This window comes from Erinaceus europaeus, chromosome 13 (genome assembly GCF_950295315.1).
Source record: "Erinaceus europaeus chromosome 13, mEriEur2.1, whole genome shotgun sequence".
In the NCBI taxonomy this organism is placed as follows: Eukaryota; Metazoa; Chordata; class Mammalia; order Eulipotyphla; family Erinaceidae; genus Erinaceus; species Erinaceus europaeus.
In genome coordinates this window covers 1,153,598-1,171,387 of record NC_080174.1, presented here as the reverse complement: position 1 = coordinate 1,171,387, position 17,790 = coordinate 1,153,598, and the positions used below count along the sequence as shown (strand labels likewise).

Genomic DNA, 17,790 nt, shown 5'->3' with positions numbered 1-17,790 from the left:
TGGAAATGGTGTGTTAGGGAACATGGTGCAATGAAGTCAACATCCACAGAGTGAGGAATGGTATTGAGATGGTAGATAAGAAAGAAGAAAGGAAACGGGAAAATGAAAAAGGCAAAAGCTGGTCGTGTTGTGTAACCCTCTCGGCAAACCTGATCACGGCCCCTCCGTCTTCAGAAATTTGGTTGGAAACTACTGCCGGAACCCTGATGGAGAAATTGCCCCATGGTGTTATACCACCAACAGTGCTGTGAGGTGGGAATACTGCAGCATCCCTGCCTGTGAGTCCTTAAGCCCACCCACAGAGCCCATGGTTGTCCCAGGTAAGAAGGGTTGTGAGATATTGCTGGTGGCCTGCAGTGCTCCCTGGAGGGCCAATCTTGCTGTCTTCACATTCCTACTCCTTCTTCTTCTCCTACTCCTTCTTCATCATCATCTTCTATTTCTTCTTCTTCTCTTCTTCTTCTTCTTCTTCTTCTTCTTCCTCTTCTTCTTCTTCTTCTTCTTCTTCTTCGCCTTCTCAATCTCCTCTTCCTCCTCCTCTTCTTCCTCTTCCTCCTCTACCTTCTCTTCCTCCTCCTCCTCCTCCTCCTCCTACTTCTTGTGTAGGATGGCCCTTTTAGAATCACTGTGTGGATTTGATGGTTCTGTTCTGGTCAAAGTAAGCGTTCCGGGCTTACCAACTTTCGTTGCTATTTGTTGATGTTGGCGTTATGGTTGAGAAGAGTTTCCTGGGGAATAGTTCACGTGCTCTTGGCAAGAACATATCTTCTGCTATTTTTTCTCTGCTGGGGTAAAGTTTTGGCTAGAACTTGGGTGCCAGCACACTGTAAGGTAATATGTTTGCCCCACTAGGAGTGACACTTCTGGGCCTCAACATCTTTTTTTCCATTGCAGCAAAGTCCAGTCCATAGTCAGCTTTACAGCTGCTCTAGTCCTTTGTTGTCCACCTCCAATGACCCATCAGATAGTATAGACCCAATTCTGGAAGTCCCTTTTGCCCGGAAGTCTCACAGTAGGCATGGAGCCTACTAGAGTTCCCTTTTGTGCAGGCACAGAGCCAGAGTGCTCAATTAGCTAACTCCCCAGGCCTTGCAGGGAGTTTCTGCTGCCAGATCAGTGACCTGAGTACCCCTTATGTCCTGGGGTAACAGGCCAGTGGTTTCCCCGATTTGAGCCCAGGCAGGCTCAAGGTCACCAGTTCATGTTGTTTTGCTGAGCCACTTTGTGTCTCCTCTTACTCCGTGGCTCTGCCTGTAGAAGCCTAGCCTCAGGGGTTTCCAACTGACTTCAGGGTGCTTGGGTTTTGTGCCTACCTGACTTCCCGGGTCACGAGGCTTTTCCCGATGGAGCTTTCTCTTCTCCAGCCACATTGTAGTGCTTCCACGCATGAGCACGTACACACACACACACACACACACACACACACACACATATCACAAAGACACACACACATCACAAAGACACACACACATATACACATTCATGGTGGTGCTTTCTTTCCATGCCTTGATCGAGTCTTTGTCATCTCTGCATCTCAGGCGAAGTGGGGTCTGCCCAGTGTTCTCTGCCTCTGCTCATCCCATCCCCTGCTAGAAGACTCCGGTGGTCAGGGTCTCTGTCCATTGTCCTTTATGTCATGTTCCATTTTCTGCGGACAGACTGGATTTTTCACACATGGGCCCCTAGTCTCGACATATTGGGGTGCAGCGCCTAGGGCACCATGTCTCCATTGCATTCTGTGCCATTCTGTGTGAAAGCCTGTGGTACGTGATTCAGTCGCTCAGTTGACTGAAGACCTGGCTCCACACAGCAAGTTGAGTGCTCAGTGTATGCAGAGACCAGCAGACCTGGATGTACTTTGTGAACACCACAAAGGGGAACTCAGTGAGCGAGCGAGGGGATGATGGAGAGGGGATATTCTCCACTGGAAGGGGGCTTTCTTGAAGGTGTTCAGCAAGGAGACACCTTCTGACAAGAATTACCCGTACTGAAATGTCCAAACACAGGGTGAAGGGAAGACAAGAACCATGCTTCCAATGATTCTGCTTTCTGCTCAGGCTTCTCTGATTTCTATATGGGAAAGAGAGAGAGAGAGAACAGGAATGAGAGAGAGATATAGAGAGAAAGGAGAGAAAGGAAAAGATGAATGCTTTGTTGTGCTATGTTTCCTTCATGCAAACACAACGTCCTCACTTTCTGCCCTAACAGGTCAGTGCCTGGAAGGCACCGGTGAGAACTACAGGGGCAGCGTTGCTGTGACTGTCTCTGGGCACACCTGTCAGCGCTGGAGGGAACAGAGCCCTCACAGCCACAGTTGGACCCCGGAAAACTACCCCACCAAGTAGGTGTCCCCATGGTTCTACGTCCCAGCGTGAGGTGGTGATTGGGATGTTTATCCATTCTCTGGACGTAGCCTATCGCCTGTGGCCAAGACCTATCTGCAGACAGGAGACGAGAGCATGAGTTGGGGACAGCACAGTAGCACCCTGTGCCGCCACCGCTGGCCATGACCCCAGTACCCCTAGGTCTTTCATAGAAAAGTCAGTCCGCAGGACGGGCTTCTGCTCTCCTCACCAGGGAATGGCAGGAAGGAGTCCCGCCTGGCCTGCTTCTGCTTTGACAGGGGACACAGCAAACGAGTCATGATGTGGAAGGTTCTCTGAGCACACGCGAGGCACTCTTGACACACATGAATAGGGCCCATGGGTATCAAGTGACACTGACACAGCAGTGAGGCGTTGTGTCTCATGTGCACAGCCCAGCACGTTGTCCAGCTCAAAGCAACTTCCCTCCCTTTTGAGTCCAATGTCAGGGGACACCTGTGTGGGATGGTGGTAAGAAACCTGTTGAAGTTGCTCAGCTGAGGAAGAACCCACAGTTGTTGTGTCTTCAGCTCCATGAAGAAGTGCCCATTTCTGGTCCCATCCCCACACACCAGGCTGCTGAGGGCAGGGAGCACCATGACATCCCAAGAACCAGGCACCCAGTAGAGCTGATGGCTGTGTCAAGAAGCCAGCAGGGAGACCTGTTCCCTAGGCTTCTTGGCAAGCCCGAGTCCTGATGCCTTCCTTTTCAGGAATCTGGATGGAAACTACTGCCGTAACACTGGAGGAGAGGTTGCCCCTTGGTGCTATACCACCAACAGTGCCGTGAGGTGGGAATACTGCAGCATCCCCGCCTGTGAGTCCCCTACCCCTCCCACGGAGCAGCAAGTTGTCCCAGGTAAGGAAGGCCCTGAGACTCTCCCCAGGGCCACCCATGCTGTCTTGATGCTGCTCCTTCACTGGGCTGGTCTTTCTGGGGGAGCTCTCTTGATGTGTCCGCTGTGTTGTGAGCAGAACGTGGGCAGTTCCGGCTCACAGCTCTCTGGAGGTTGACGTGAGTTTCCCTGTTCAGAGAGACTCCTGGGCAGTGCTTCCTGTGCTCTTGTGCAGAATGTGTCCGTGATTTTGCCAGCTGGGGTGCTCAGGGAAGGTCACCGAGTGCAAATCTTCTAGAGCAGTTTGCTCCTTCTGTATCCACTGTGTCTGTCCTCCTGATCTGCTTTGTATTGGCTGGTGAGAAGGCTGTGCTGATGGGTACGTCTTAGCTGAGGCCTTGAGATTCTCTCTCTTTATTGTCTCTCTCTCTGTGTGTCTGTCTGTCTGTCTGTGTGTGTGTGTGTGTGTGTGTGTGTGTCTATTTCTCTGTCCCTCTAACTCCCTTTCCAAGAAGGCTTGCACACAGTGTGATTGTGGCTGGCCACTGAGAAAACTGACATTTTCTTTGACAAGAAGCACCCCTTTTTTCATGACCGGACAAGGGCCTAGGTGTGGAAGAGAGGCAGGGAGGCTCTCCTGGGCCATGCCTTTTGTCTCTTCCCAGGCTTCATACTTTCCACCTTTGCAAAGATCTCCTTGTTCTGGTGTCCTCTCTCCCCACAGACATAACCATGTTGCTCTCCGACCCAACAGGTCAGTGCTTGGAAGGCACCGGTGAGAACTACAGGGGGAGCGTGGCTGTGACTGCCTCTGGGCACACCTGTCAGCAGTGGCGGGCACAGAGCCCTCACAGCCACAGCAGGACCCCAGAGAACTACCCCACCAAGTAGGTGCCCCCACGTTCTCCCTCACAGTCAGTCCCTTGTCCGTGGGATCTTTCCTCTAGAGTCATTGTATTCCTGTGACCTACAACCAAACCATCTGGCCTGGGACTGTGCAGACAGACAAAGTGGAACACAGCAGGAATCTGCAACAGCACTGTTTGTGAAAGTGCTTTGCCTTCTTATACCCCTCAGCTCCCTAGCAAACCCCAGCCCTGGATCCCCAATCATTTGTGATCAACGCCAGTCCCAGAGAGAACCCCGTTCTATTGAGGAGGGGTACCTGACACTGGGCCCTATCAGCGAGCTGTTTTATCAAGTGCCACAAGCAGTAGAGTGATGGAGCCTGGAGACACTCTGAATTTAGAGTGGCACACTTCCAGGACATTACTAGGACTCACGATGACCGTGAGGTGGGAGGAGTATGGAAATGTGACATTGTCTTTCCACAGCACAGCACAGCACAGCACAGCACAGCACAGCACAGCACAGCACAGCACAGCACAGCACAGCGCAGCACAGCACAGCACAGCGCAGAACAGCACAGTACAGCTCAGTACTCTAAGCAGCCCAGAATCACACTCTTCCCTTTGTGAGCCTAAATCTAGAGGTGACTCTGTGTCACCATTGTGTGAAATGTGCTGGAATTCCTCTGCTTAGGAAGACTGCGTGGGTATATGCTTCTGTCTTTGCACAGTATGTGCTGGAAATGGTGTGTTAGGGAACATGGTGCAATGAAGTCAACATCCACAGAGTGAGGAATGGTATTGAGATGGTAGATAAGAAAGAAGAAAGGAAACGGGAAAATGAAAAAGGCAAAAGCTGGTCGTGTTGTGTAACCCTCTCGGCAAACCTGATCACGGCCCCTCCGTCTTCAGAAATTTGGTTGGAAACTACTGCCGGAACCCTGATGGAGAAATTGCCCCATGGTGTTATACCACCAACAGTGCTGTGAGGTGGGAATACTGCAGCATCCCTGCCTGTGAGTCCTCAAGCCCACCCACAGAGCCCATGGTTGTCCCAGGTAAGAAGGGTTGTGAGATATTGCTGGTGGCCTGCAGTGCTCCCTGGAGGGCCAATCTTGCTGTCTTCACATTCCTACTCCTTCTTCTTCTCCTACTCCTTCTTCATCATCATCTTCTATTTCTTCTTCTTCTCTTCTTCTTCTTCTTCTTCTTCTTCTTCTTCACCTTCTCAATCTCCTCTTCCTCCTCCTCTTCTTCCTCTTCCTCCTCTACCTTCTCTTCCTCCTCCTCCTCCTCCTCCTCCTCCTCCTCCTACTTCTTGTGTAGGATGGCCCTTTTAGAATCACTGTGTGGATTTGATGGTTCTGTTCTGGTCAAAGTAAGCGTTCCGGGCTTACCAACTTTCGTTGCTATTTGTTGATGTTGGCGTTATGGTTGAGAAGAGTTTCCTGGGGAATAGTTCACGTGCTCTTGGCAAGAACATATCTTCTGCTATTTTTTCTCTGCTGGGGTAAAGTTTTGGCTAGAACTTGGGTGCCAGCACACTGTAAGGTAATATGTTTGCCCCACTAGGAGTGACACTTCTGGGCCTCAACATCTTTTTTTCCATTGCAGCAAAGTCCAGTCCATAGTCAGCTTTACAGCTGCTCTAGTCCTTTGTTGTCCACCTCCAATGACCCATCAGATAGTATAGACCCAATTCTGGAAGTCCCTTTTGCCCGGAAGTCTCACAGTAGGCATGGAGCCTACTAGAGTTCCCTTTTGTGCAGGCACAGAGCCAGAGTGCTCAATTAGCTAACTCCCCAGGCCTTGCAGGGAGTTTCTGCTGCCAGATCAGTGACCTGAGTACCCCTTATGTCCTGGGGTAACAGGCCAGTGGTTTCCCCGATTTGAGCCCAGGCAGGCTCAAGGTCACCAGTTCATGTTGTTTTGCTGAGCCACTTTGTGTCTCCTCTTACTCCGTGGCTCTGCCTGTAGAAGCCTAGCCTCAGGGGTTTCCAACTGACTTCAGGGTGCTTGGGTTTTGTGCCTACCTGACTTCCCGGGTCACGAGGCTTTTCCCGATGGAGCTTTCTCTTCTCCAGCCACATTGTAGTGCTTCCACGCATGAGCACGTACACACACACACACACACACACACACACACACACACACATATCACAAAGACACACACACATCACAAAGACACACACACATATACACATTCATGGTGGTGCTTTCTTTCCATGCCTTGATCGAGTCTTTGTCATCTCTGCATCTCAGGCGAAGTGGGGTCTGCCCAGTGTTCTCTGCCTCTGCTCATCCCATCCCCTGCTAGAAGACTCCGGTGGTCAGGGTCTCTGTCCATTGTCCTTTATGTCATGTTCCATTTTCTGCGGACAGACTGGATTTTTCACACATGGGCCCCTAGTCTCGACATATTGGGGTGCAGCGCCTAGGGCACCATGTCTCCATTGCATTCTGTGCCATTCTGTGTGAAAGCCTGTGGTACGTGATTCAGTCGCTCAGTTGACTGAAGACCTGGCTCCACACAGCAAGTTGAGTGCTCAGTGTATGCAGAGACCAGCAGACCTGGATGTACTTTGTGAACACCACAAAGGGGAACTCAGTGAGCGAGCGAGGGGATGATGGAGAGGGGATATTCTCCACTGGAAGGGGGCTTTCTTGAAGGTGTTCAGCAAGGAGACACCTTCTGACAAGAATTACCCGTACTGAAATGTCCAAACACAGGGTGAAGGGAAGACAAGAACCATGCTTCCAATGATTCTGCTTTCTGCTCAGGCTTCTCTGATTTCTATATGGGAAAGAGAGAGAGAGAGAACAGGAATGAGAGAGAGATATAGAGAGAAAGGAGAGAAAGGAAAAGATGAATGCTTTGTTGTGCTATGTTTCCTTCATGCAAACACAACGTCCTCACTTTCTGCCCTAACAGGTCAGTGCCTGGAAGGCACCGGTGAGAACTACAGGGGCAGCGTTGCTGTGACTGTCTCTGGGCACACCTGTCAGCGCTGGAGGGAACAGAGCCCTCACAGCCACAGTTGGACCCCGGAAAACTACCCCACCAAGTAGGTGTCCCCATGGTTCTACGTCCCAGCGTGAGGTGGTGATTGGGATGTTTATCCATTCCCTGGACGTAGCCTATCGCCTGTGGCCAAGACCTATCTGCAGACAGGAGACGAGAGCATGAGTTGGGGACAGCACAGTAGCACCCTGTGCCGCCACCGCTGGCCATGACCCCAGTACCCCTAGGTCTTTCATAGAAAAGTCAGTCCGCAGGACGGGCTTCTGCTCTCCTCACCAGGGAATGGCAGGAAGGAGTCCCGCCTGGCCTGCTTCTGCTTTGACAGGGGACACAGCAAACGAGTCATGATGTGGAAGGTTCTCTGAGCACACGCGAGGCACTCTTGACACACATGAATAGGGCCCATGGGTATCAAGTGACACTGACACAGCAGTGAGGCGTTGTGTCTCATGTGCACAGCCCAGCACGTTGTCCAGCTCAAAGCAACTTCCCTCCCTTTTGAGTCCAATGTCAGGGGACACCTGTGTGGGATGGTGGTAAGAAACCTGTTGAAGTTGCTCAGCTGAGGAAGAACCCACAGTTGTTGTGTCTTCAGCTCCATGAAGAAGTGCCCATTTCTGGTCCCATCCCCACACACCAGGCTGCTGAGGGCAGGGAGCACCATGACATCCCAAGAACCAGGCACCCAGTAGAGCTGATGGCTGTGTCAAGAAGCCAGCAGGGAGACCTGTTCCCTAGGCTTCTTGGCAAGCCCGAGTCCTGATGCCTTCCTTTTCAGGAATCTGGATGGAAACTACTGCCGTAACACTGGAGGAGAGGTTGCCCCTTGGTGCTATACCACCAACAGTGCCGTGAGGTGGGAATACTGCAGCATCCCCGCCTGTGAGTCCCCTACCCCTCCCACGGAGCAGCAAGTTGTCCCAGGTAAGGAAGGCCCTGAGACTCTCCCCAGGGCCACCCATGCTGTCTTGATGCTGCTCCTTCACTGGGCTGGTCTTTCTGGGGGAGCTCTCTTGATGTGTCCGCTGTGTTGTGAGCAGAACGTGGGCAGTTCCGGCTCACAGCTCTCTGGAGGTTGACGTGAGTTTCCCTGTTCAGAGAGACTCCTGGGCAGTGCTTCCTGTGCTCTTGTGCAGAATGTGTCCGTGATTTTGCCAGCTGGGGTGCTCAGGGAAGGTCACCGAGTGCAAATCTTCTAGAGCAGTTTGCTCCTTCTGTATCCACTGTGTCTGTCCTCCTGATCTGCTTTGTATTGGCTGGTGAGAAGGCTGTGCTGATGGCTACGTCTTAGCTGAGGCCTTGAGATTCTCTCTCTTTATTGTCTCTCTCTCTGTGTGTCTGTCTGTCTGTCTGTGTGTGTGTGTGTGTGTGTGTGTGTCTATTTCTCTGTCCCTCTAACTCCCTTTCCAAGAAGGCTTGCACACAGTGTGATTGTGGCTGGCCACTGAGAAAACTGACATTTTCTTTGACAAGAAGCACCCCTTTATTCATGACCGGACAAGGGCCTAGGTGTGGAAGAGAGGCAGGGAGGCTCTCCTGGGCCATGCCTTTTGTCTCTTCCCAGGCTTCATACTTTCCACCTTTGCAAAGATCTCCTTGTTCTGGTGTCCTCTCTCCCCACAGACATAACCATGTTGCTCTCCGACCCAACAGATCAGTGCTTGGAAGGCACCGGTGAGAACTACAGGGGGAGCGTGGCTGTGACTGCCTCTGGGCACACCTGTCAGCAGTGGCGGGCACAGAGCCCTCACAGCCACAGCAGGACCCCAGAGAACTACCCCACCAAGTAGGTGCCCCCACGTTCTCCCTCACAGTCAGTCCCTTGTCCGTGGGATCTTTCCTCTAGAGTCATTGTATTCCTGTGACCTACAACCAAACCATCTGGCCTGGGACTGTGCAGACAGACAAAGTGGAACACAGCAGGAATCTGCAACAGCACTGTTTGTGAAAGTGCTTTGCCTTCTTACACCCCTCAGCTCCCTAGCAAACCCCAGCCCTGGATCCCCAATCATTTGTGATCAACGCCAGTCCCAGAGAGAACCCCGTTCTATTGAGGAGGGGTACCTGACACTGGGCCCTATCAGCGAGCTGTTTTATCAAGTGCCACAAGCAGTAGAGTGATGGAGCCTGGAGACACTCTGAATTTAGAGTGGCACACTTCCAGGACATTACTAGGACTCACGATGACCGTGAGGTGGGAGGAGTATGGAAATGTGACATTGTCTTTCCACAGCACAGCACAGCACAGCACAGCACAGCACAGCACAGCACAGCACAGCACAGCGCAGCACAGCACAGCACAGCGCAGAACAGCACAGTACAGCTCAGTACTCTAAGCAGCCCAGAATCACACTCTTCCCTTTGTGAGCCTAAATCTAGAGGTGACTCTGTGTCACCATTGTGTGAAATGTGCTGGAATTCCTCTGCTTAGGAAGACTGCGTGGGTATATGCTTCTGTCTTTGCACAGTATGTGCTGGAAATGGTGTGTTAGGGAACATGGTGCAATGAAGTCAACATCCACAGAGTGAGGAATGGTATTGAGATGGTAGATAAGAAAGAAGAAAGGAAACGGGAAAATGAAAAAGGCAAAAGCTGGTCGTGTTGTGTAACCCTCTCGGCAAACCTGATCACGGCCCCTCCGTCTTCAGAAATTTGGTTGGAAACTACTGCCGGAACCCTGATGGAGAAATTGCCCCATGGTGTTATACCACCAACAGTGCTGTGAGGTGGGAATACTGCAGCATCCCTGCCTGTGAGTCCTCAAGCCCACCCACAGAGCCCATGGTTGTCCCAGGTAAGAAGGGTTGTGAGATATTGCTGGTGGCCTGCAGTGCTCCCTGGAGGGCCAATCTTGCTGTCTTCACATTCCTACTCCTTCTTCTTCTCCTACTCCTTCTTCATCATCATCTTCTATTTCTTCTTCTTCTCTTCTTCTTCTTCTTCTTCTTCTTCTTCTTCTTCTTCTTCTTCTTCTTCTTCTTCTTCTTCACCTTCTCAATCTCCTCTTCCTCCTCCTCTTCTTCCTCTTCCTCCTCTACCTTCTCTTCCTCCTCCTCCTCCTCCTCCTCCTCCTCCTCCTACTTCTTGTGTAGGATGGCCCTTTTAGAATCACTGTGTGGATTTGATGGTTCTGTTCTGGTCAAAGTAAGCGTTCCGGGCTTACCAACTTTCGTTGCTATTTGTTGATGTTGGCGTTATGGTTGAGAAGAGTTTCCTGGGGAATAGTTCACGTGCTCTTGGCAAGAACATATCTTCTGCTATTTTTTCTCTGCTGGGGTAAAGTTTTGGCTAGAACTTGGGTGCCAGCACACTGTAAGGTAATATGTTTGCCCCACTAGGAGTGACACTTCTGGGCCTCAACATCTTTTTTTCCATTGCAGCAAAGTCCAGTCCATAGTCAGCTTTACAGCTGCTCTAGTCCTTTGTTGTCCACCTCCAATGACCCATCAGATAGTATAGACCCAATTCTGGAAGTCCCTTTTGCCCGGAAGTCTCACAGTAGGCATGGAGCCTACTAGAGTTCCCTTTTGTGCAGGCACAGAGCCAGAGTGCTCAATTAGCTAACTCCCCAGGCCTTGCAGGGAGTTTCTGCTGCCAGATCAGTGACCTGAGTACCCCTTATGTCCTGGGGTAACAGGCCAGTGGTTTCCCCGATTTGAGCCCAGGCAGGCTCAAGGTCACCAGTTCATGTTGTTTTGCTGAGCCACTTTGTGTCTCCTCTTACTCCGTGGCTCTGCCTGTAGAAGCCTAGCCTCAGGGGTTTCCAACTGACTTCAGGGTGCTTGGGTTTTGTGCCTACCTGACTTCCTGGGTCACGAGGCTTTTCCCGATGGAGCTTTCTCTTCTCCAGCCACATTGTAGTGCTTCCACGCATGAGCACGTACACACACACACACACACACACACACACACACACACACACATATCACAAAGACACACACACATCACAAAGACACACACACATATACACATTCATGGTGGTGCTTTCTTTCCATGCCTTGATCGAGTCTTTGTCATCTCTGCATCTCAGGCGAAGTGGGGTCTGCCCAGTGTTCTCTGCCTCTGCTCATCCCATCCCCTGCTAGAAGACTCCGGTGGTCAGGGTCTCTGTCCATTGTCCTTTATGTCATGTTCCATTTTCTGCGGACAGACTGGATTTTTCACACATGGGCCCCTAGTCTCGACATATTGGGGTGCAGCGCCTAGGGCACCATGTCTCCATTGCATTCTGTGCCATTCTGTGTGAAAGCCTGTGGTACGTGATTCAGTCGCTCAGTTGACTGAAGACCTGGCTCCACACAGCAAGTTGAGTGCTCAGTGTATGCAGAGACCAGCAGACCTGGATGTACTTTGTGAACACCACAAAGGGGAACTCAGTGAGCGAGCGAGGGGATGATGGAGAGGGGATATTCTCCACTGGAAGGGGGCTTTCTTGAAGGTGTTCAGCAAGGAGACACCTTCTGACAAGAATTACCCGTACTGAAATGTCCAAACACAGGGTGAAGGGAAGACAAGAACCATGCTTCCAATGATTCTGCTTTCTGCTCAGGCTTCTCTGATTTCTATATGGGAAAGAGAGAGAGAGAGAACAGGAATGAGAGAGAGATATAGAGAGAAAGGAGAGAAAGGAAAAGATGAATGCTTTGTTGTGCTATGTTTCCTTCATGCAAACACAACGTCCTCACTTTCTGCCCTAACAGGTCAGTGCCTGGAAGGCACCGGTGAGAACTACAGGGGCAGCGTTGCTGTGACTGTCTCTGGGCACACCTGTCAGCGCTGGAGGGAACAGAGCCCTCACAGCCACAGTTGGACCCCGGAAAACTACCCCACCAAGTAGGTGTCCCCATGGTTCTACGTCCCAGCGTGAGGTGGTGATTGGGATGTTTATCCATTCTCTGGACGTAGCCTATCGCCTGTGGCCAAGACCTATCTGCAGACAGGAGACGAGAGCATGAGTTGGGGACAGCACAGTAGCACCCTGTGCCGCCACCGCTGGCCATGACCCCAGTACCCCTAGGTCTTTCATAGAAAAGTCAGTCCGCAGGACGGGCTTCTGCTCTCCTCACCAGGGAATGGCAGGAAGGAGTCCCGCCTGGCCTGCTTCTGCTTTGACAGGGGACACAGCAAACGAGTCATGATGTGGAAGGTTCTCTGAGCACACGCGAGGCACTCTTGACACACATGAATAGGGCCCATGGGTATCAGGTGACACTGACACAGCAGTGAGGCGTTGTGTCTCATGTGCACATCCCAGCACGTTGTCCAGCTCAAAGCAACTTCCCTCCCTTTTGAGTCCAATGTCAGGGGACACCTGTGTGGGATGGTGGTAAGAAACCTGTTGAAGTTGCTCAGCTGAGGAAGAACCCACAGTTGTTGTGTCTTCAGCTCCATGAAGAAGTGCCCATTTCTGGTCCCATCCCCACACACCAGGCTGCTGAGGGCAGGGAGCACCATGACATCCCAAGAACCAGGCACCCAGTAGAGCTGATGGCTGTGTCAAGAAGCCAGCAGGGAGACCTGTTCCCTAGGCTTCTTGGCAAGCCCGAGTCCTGATGCCTTCCTTTTCAGGAATCTGGATGGAAACTACTGCCGTAACACTGGAGGAGAGGTTGCCCCTTGGTGCTATACCACCAACAGTGCCGTGAGGTGGGAATACTGCAGCATCCCCGCCTGTGAGTCCCCTACCCCTCCCACGGAGCAGCAAGTTGTCCCAGGTAAGGAAGGCCCTGAGACTCTCCCCAGGGCCACCCATGCTGTCTTGATGCTGCTCCTTCACTGGGCTGGTCTTTCTGGGGGAGCTCTCTTGATGTGTCCGCTGTGTTGTGAGCAGAACGTGGGCAGTTCCGGCTCACAGCTCTCTGGAGGTTGACGTGAGTTTCCCTGTTCAGAGAGACTCCTGGGCAGTGCTTCCTGTGCTCTTGTGCAGAATGTGTCCGTGATTTTGCCAGCTGGGGTGCTCAGGGAAGGTCACCGAGTGCAAATCTTCTAGAGCAGTTTGCTCCTTCTGTATCCACTGTGTCTGTCCTCCTGATCTGCTTTGTATTGGCTGGTGAGAAGGCTGTGCTGATGGGTACGTCTTAGCTGAGGCCTTGAGATTCTCTCTCTTTATTGTCTCTCTCTCTGTGTGTCTGTCTGTCTGTCTGTGTGTGTGTGTGTGTGTGTGTGTGTCTATTTCTTTGTCCCTCTAACTCCCTTTCCAAGAAGGCTTGCACACAGTGTGATTGTGGCTGGCCACTGAGAAAACTGACATTTTCTTTGACAAGAAGCACCCCTTTTTTCATGACCGGACAAGGGCCTAGGTGTGGAAGAGAGGCAGGGAGGCTCTCCTGGGCCATGCCTTTTGTCTCTTCCCAGGCTTCATACTTTCCACCTTTGCAAAGATCTCCTTGTTCTGGTGTCCTCTCTCCCCACAGACATAACCATGTTGCTCTCCGACCCAACAGGTCAGTGCTTGGAAGGCACCGGTGAGAACTACAGGGGGAGCGTGGCTGTGACTGCCTCTGGGCACACCTGTCAGCAGTGGCGGGCACAGAGCCCTCACAGCCACAGCAGGACCCCAGAGAACTACCCCACCAAGTAGGTGCCCCCACGTTCTCCCTCACAGTCAGTCCCTTGTCCGTGGGATCTTTCCTCTAGAGTCATTGTATTCCTGTGACCTACAACCAAACCATCTGGCCTGGGACTGTGCAGACAGACAAAGTGGAACACAGCAGGAATCTGCAACAGCACTGTTTGTGAAAGTGCTTTGCCTTCTTATACCCCTCAGCTCCCTAGCAAACCCCAGCCCTGGATCCCCAATCATTTGTGATCAACGCCAGTCCCAGAGAGAACCCCGTTCTATTGAGGAGGGGTACCTGACACTGGGCCCTATCAGCGAGCTGTTTTATCAAGTGCCACAAGCAGTAGAGTGATGGAGCCTGGAGACACTCTGAATTTAGAGTGGCACACTTCCAGGACATTACTAGGACTCACGATGACCGTGAGGTGGGAGGAGTATGGAAATGTGACATTGTCTTTCCACAGCACAGCACAGCACAGCACAGCACAGCACAGCACAGCACAGCGCAGCACAGCACAGCACAGCGCAGAACAGCACAGTACAGCTCAGTACTCTAAGCAGCCCAGAATCACACTCTTCCCTTTGTGAGCCTAAATCTAGAGGTGACTCTGTGTCACCATTGTGTGAAATGTGCTGGAATTCCTCTGCTTAGGAAGACTGCGTGGGTATATGCTTCTGTCTTTGCACAGTATGTGCTGGAAATGGTGTGTTAGGGAACATGGTGCAATGAAGTCAACATCCACAGAGTGAGGAATGGTATTGAGATGGTAGATAAGAAAGAAGAAAGGAAACGGGAAAATGAAAAAGGCAAAAGCTGGTCGTGTTGTGTAACCCTCTCGGCAAACCTGATCACGGCCCCTCCGTCTTCAGAAATTTGGTTGGAAACTACTGCCGGAACCCTGATGGAGAAATTGCCCCATGGTGTTATACCACCAACAGTGCTGTGAGGTGGGAATACTGCAGCATCCCTGCCTGTGAGTCCTTAAGCCCACCCACAGAGCCCATGGTTGTCCCAGGTAAGAAGGGTTGTGAGATATTGCTGGTGGCCTGCAGTGCTCCCTGGAGGGCCAATCTTGCTGTCTTCACATTCCTACTCCTTCTTCTTCTCCTACTCCTTCTTCATCATCATCTTCTATTTCTTCTTCTTCTCTTCTTCTTCTTCTTCTTCTTCTTCTTCTTCTTCTTCTTCTTCTTCTTCTTCTTCTTCCTCTTCTTCTTCTTCTTCTTCTTCTTCTTCTTCGCCTTCTCAATCTCCTCTTCCTCCTCCTCTTCTTCCTCTTCCTCCTCTATCTTCTCTTCCTCCTCCTCCTCCTCCTCCTCCTACTTCTTGTGTAGGATGGCCCTTTTAGAATCACTGTGTGGATTTGATGGTTCTGTTCTGGTCAAAGTAAGCGTTCCGGGCTTACCAACTTTCGTTGCTATTTGTTGATGTTGGCGTTATGGTTGAGAAGAGTTTCCTGGGGAATAGTTCACGTGCTCTTGGCAAGAACATATCTTCTGCTATTTTTTCTCTGCTGGGGTAAAGTTTTGGCTAGAACTTGGGTGCCAGCACACTGTAAGGTAATATGTTTGCCCCACTAGGAGTGACACTTCTGGGCCTCAACATCTTTTTTTCCATTGCAGCAAAGTCCAGTCCATAGTCAGCTTTACAGCTGCTCTAGTCCTTTGTTGTCCACCTCCAATGACCCATCAGATAGTATAGACCCAATTCTGGAAGTCCCTTTTGCCCGGAAGTCTCACAGTAGGCATGGAGCCTACTAGAGTTCCCTTTTGTGCAGGCACAGAGCCAGAGTGCTCAATTAGCTAACTCCCCAGGCCTTGCAGGGAGTTTCTGCTGCCAGATCAGTGACCTGAGTACCCCTTATGTCCTGGGGTAACAGGCCAGTGGTTTCCCCGATTTGAGCCCAGGCAGGCTCAAGGTCACCAGTTCATGTTGTTTTGCTGAGCCACTTTGTGTCTCCTCTTACTCCGTGGCTCTGCCTGTAGAAGCCTAGCCTCAGGGGTTTCCAACTGACTTCAGGGTGCTTGGGTTTTGTGCCTACCTGACTTCCCGGGTCACGAGGCTTTTCCCGATGGAGCTTTCTCTTCTCCAGCCACATTGTAGTGCTTCCACGCATGAGCACGTACACACACACACACACACACACACACACACACACACACATATCACAAAGACACACACACATCACAAAGACACACACACATATACACATTCATGGTGGTGCTTTCTTTCCATGCCTTGATCGAGTCTTTGTCATCTCTGCATCTCAGGCGAAGTGGGGTCTGCCCAGTGTTCTCTGCCTCTGCTCATCCCATCCCCTGCTAGAAGACTCCGGTGGTCAGGGTCTCTGTCCATTGTCCTTTATGTCATGTTCCATTTTCTGCGGACAGACTGGATTTTTCACACATGGGCCCCTAGTCTCGACATATTGGGGTGCAGCGCCTAGGGCACCATGTCTCCATTGCATTCTGTGCCATTCTGTGTGAAAGCCTGTGGTACGTGATTCAGTCGCTCAGTTGACTGAAGACCTGGCTCCACACAGCAAGTTGAGTGCTCAGTGTATGCAGAGACCAGCAGACCTGGATGTACTTTGTGAACACCACAAAGGGGAACTCAGTGAGCGAGCGAGGGGATGATGGAGAGGGGATATTCTCCACTGGAAGGGGGCTTTCTTGAAGGTGTTCAGCAAGGAGACACCTTCTGACAAGAATTACCCGTACTGAAATGTCCAAACACAGGGTGAAGGGAAGACAAGAACCATGCTTCCAATGATTCTGCTTTCTGCTCAGGCTTCTCTGATTTCTATATGGGAAAGAGAGAGAGAGAGAACAGGAATGAGAGAGAGATATAGAGAGAAAGGAGAGAAAGGAAAAGATGAATGCTTTGTTGTGCTATGTTTCCTTCATGCAAACACAACGTCCTCACTTTCTGCCCTAACAGGTCAGTGCCTGGAAGGCACCGGTGAGAACTACAGGGGCAGCGTTGCTGTGACTGTCTCTGGGCACACCTGTCAGCGCTGGAGGGAACAGAGCCCTCACAGCCACAGTTGGACCCCGGAAAACTACCCCACCAAGTAGGTGTCCCCATGGTTCTACGTCCCAGCGTGAGGTGGTGATTGGGATGTTTATCCATTCCCTGGACGTAGCCTATCGCCTGTGGCCAAGACCTATCTGCAGACAGGAGACGAGAGCATGAGTTGGGGACAGCACAGTAGCACCCTGTGCCGCCACCGCTGGCCATGACCCCAGTACCCCTAGGTCTTTCATAGAAAAGTCAGTCCGCAGGACGGGCTTCTGCTCTCCTCACCAGGGAATGGCAGGAAGGAGTCCCGCCTGGCCTGCTTCTGCTTTGACAGGGGACACAGCAAACGAGTCATGATGTGGAAGGTTCTCTGAGCACACGCGAGGCACTCTTGACACACATGAATAGGGCCCATGGGTATCAAGTGACACTGACACAGCAGTGAGGCGTTGTGTCTCATGTGCACAGCCCAGCACGTTGTCCAGCTCAAAGCAACTTCCCTCCCTTTTGAGTCCAATGTCAGGGGACACCTGTGTGGGATGGTGGTAAGAAACCTGTTGAAGTTGCTCAGCTGAGGAAGAACCCACAGTTGTTGTGTCTTCAGCTCCATGAAGAAGTGCCCATTTCTGGTCCCATCCCCACACACCAGGCTGCTGAGGGCAGGGAGCACCATGACATCCCAAGAACCAGGCACCCAGTAGAGCTGATGGCTGTGTCAAGAAGCCAGCAGGGAGACCTGTTCCCTAGGCTTCTTGGCAAGCCCGAGTCCTGATGCCTTCCTTTTCAGGAATCTGGATGGAAACTACTGCCGTAACACTGGAGGAGAGGTTGCCCCTTGGTGCTATACCACCAACAGTGCCGTGAGGTGGGAATACTGCAGCATCCCCGCCTGTGAGTCCCCTACCCCTCCCACGGAGCAGCAAGTTGTCCCAGGTAAGGAAGGCCCTGAGACTCTCCCCAGGGCCACCCATGCTGTCTTGATGCTGCTCCTTCACTGGGCTGGTCTTTCTGGGGGAGCTCTCTTGATGTGTCCGCTGTGTTGTGAGCAGAACGTGGGCAGTTCCGGCTCACAGCTCTCTGGAGGTTGACGTGAGTTTCCCTGTTCAGAGAGACTCCTGGGCAGTGCTTCCTGTGCTCTT

General features: G+C 51.7%; 1 protein-coding gene across 1 annotated transcript in view; it reads left to right on the top strand.

The window, feature by feature from the left end:
* LOC103127856 (uncharacterized) overlaps positions 1–17,790 on the top strand; it is a 135,114-nt gene that overhangs the window by 47,667 nt on the left and 69,657 nt on the right. The window contains exons 35-49 of the mRNA XM_060205114.1: positions 175–391; positions 2,112–2,341; positions 3,077–3,222; positions 3,954–4,086; positions 4,960–5,105; positions 6,980–7,112; positions 7,848–8,143; positions 8,723–8,855; positions 9,719–9,864; positions 11,771–11,903; positions 12,639–12,784; positions 13,514–13,646; positions 14,500–14,716; positions 16,474–16,703; positions 17,439–17,734. Of these exons, the coding sequence (XP_060061097.1) occupies positions 175–391; positions 2,112–2,341; positions 3,077–3,222; positions 3,954–4,086; positions 4,960–5,105; positions 6,980–7,112; positions 7,848–8,143; positions 8,723–8,855; positions 9,719–9,864; positions 11,771–11,903; positions 12,639–12,784; positions 13,514–13,646; positions 14,500–14,716; positions 16,474–16,703; positions 17,439–17,734 (2,735 nt within the window). The remainder of the gene's footprint in view (positions 1–174; positions 392–2,111; positions 2,342–3,076; positions 3,223–3,953; positions 4,087–4,959; positions 5,106–6,979; positions 7,113–7,847; positions 8,144–8,722; positions 8,856–9,718; positions 9,865–11,770; positions 11,904–12,638; positions 12,785–13,513; positions 13,647–14,499; positions 14,717–16,473; positions 16,704–17,438; positions 17,735–17,790) is intronic.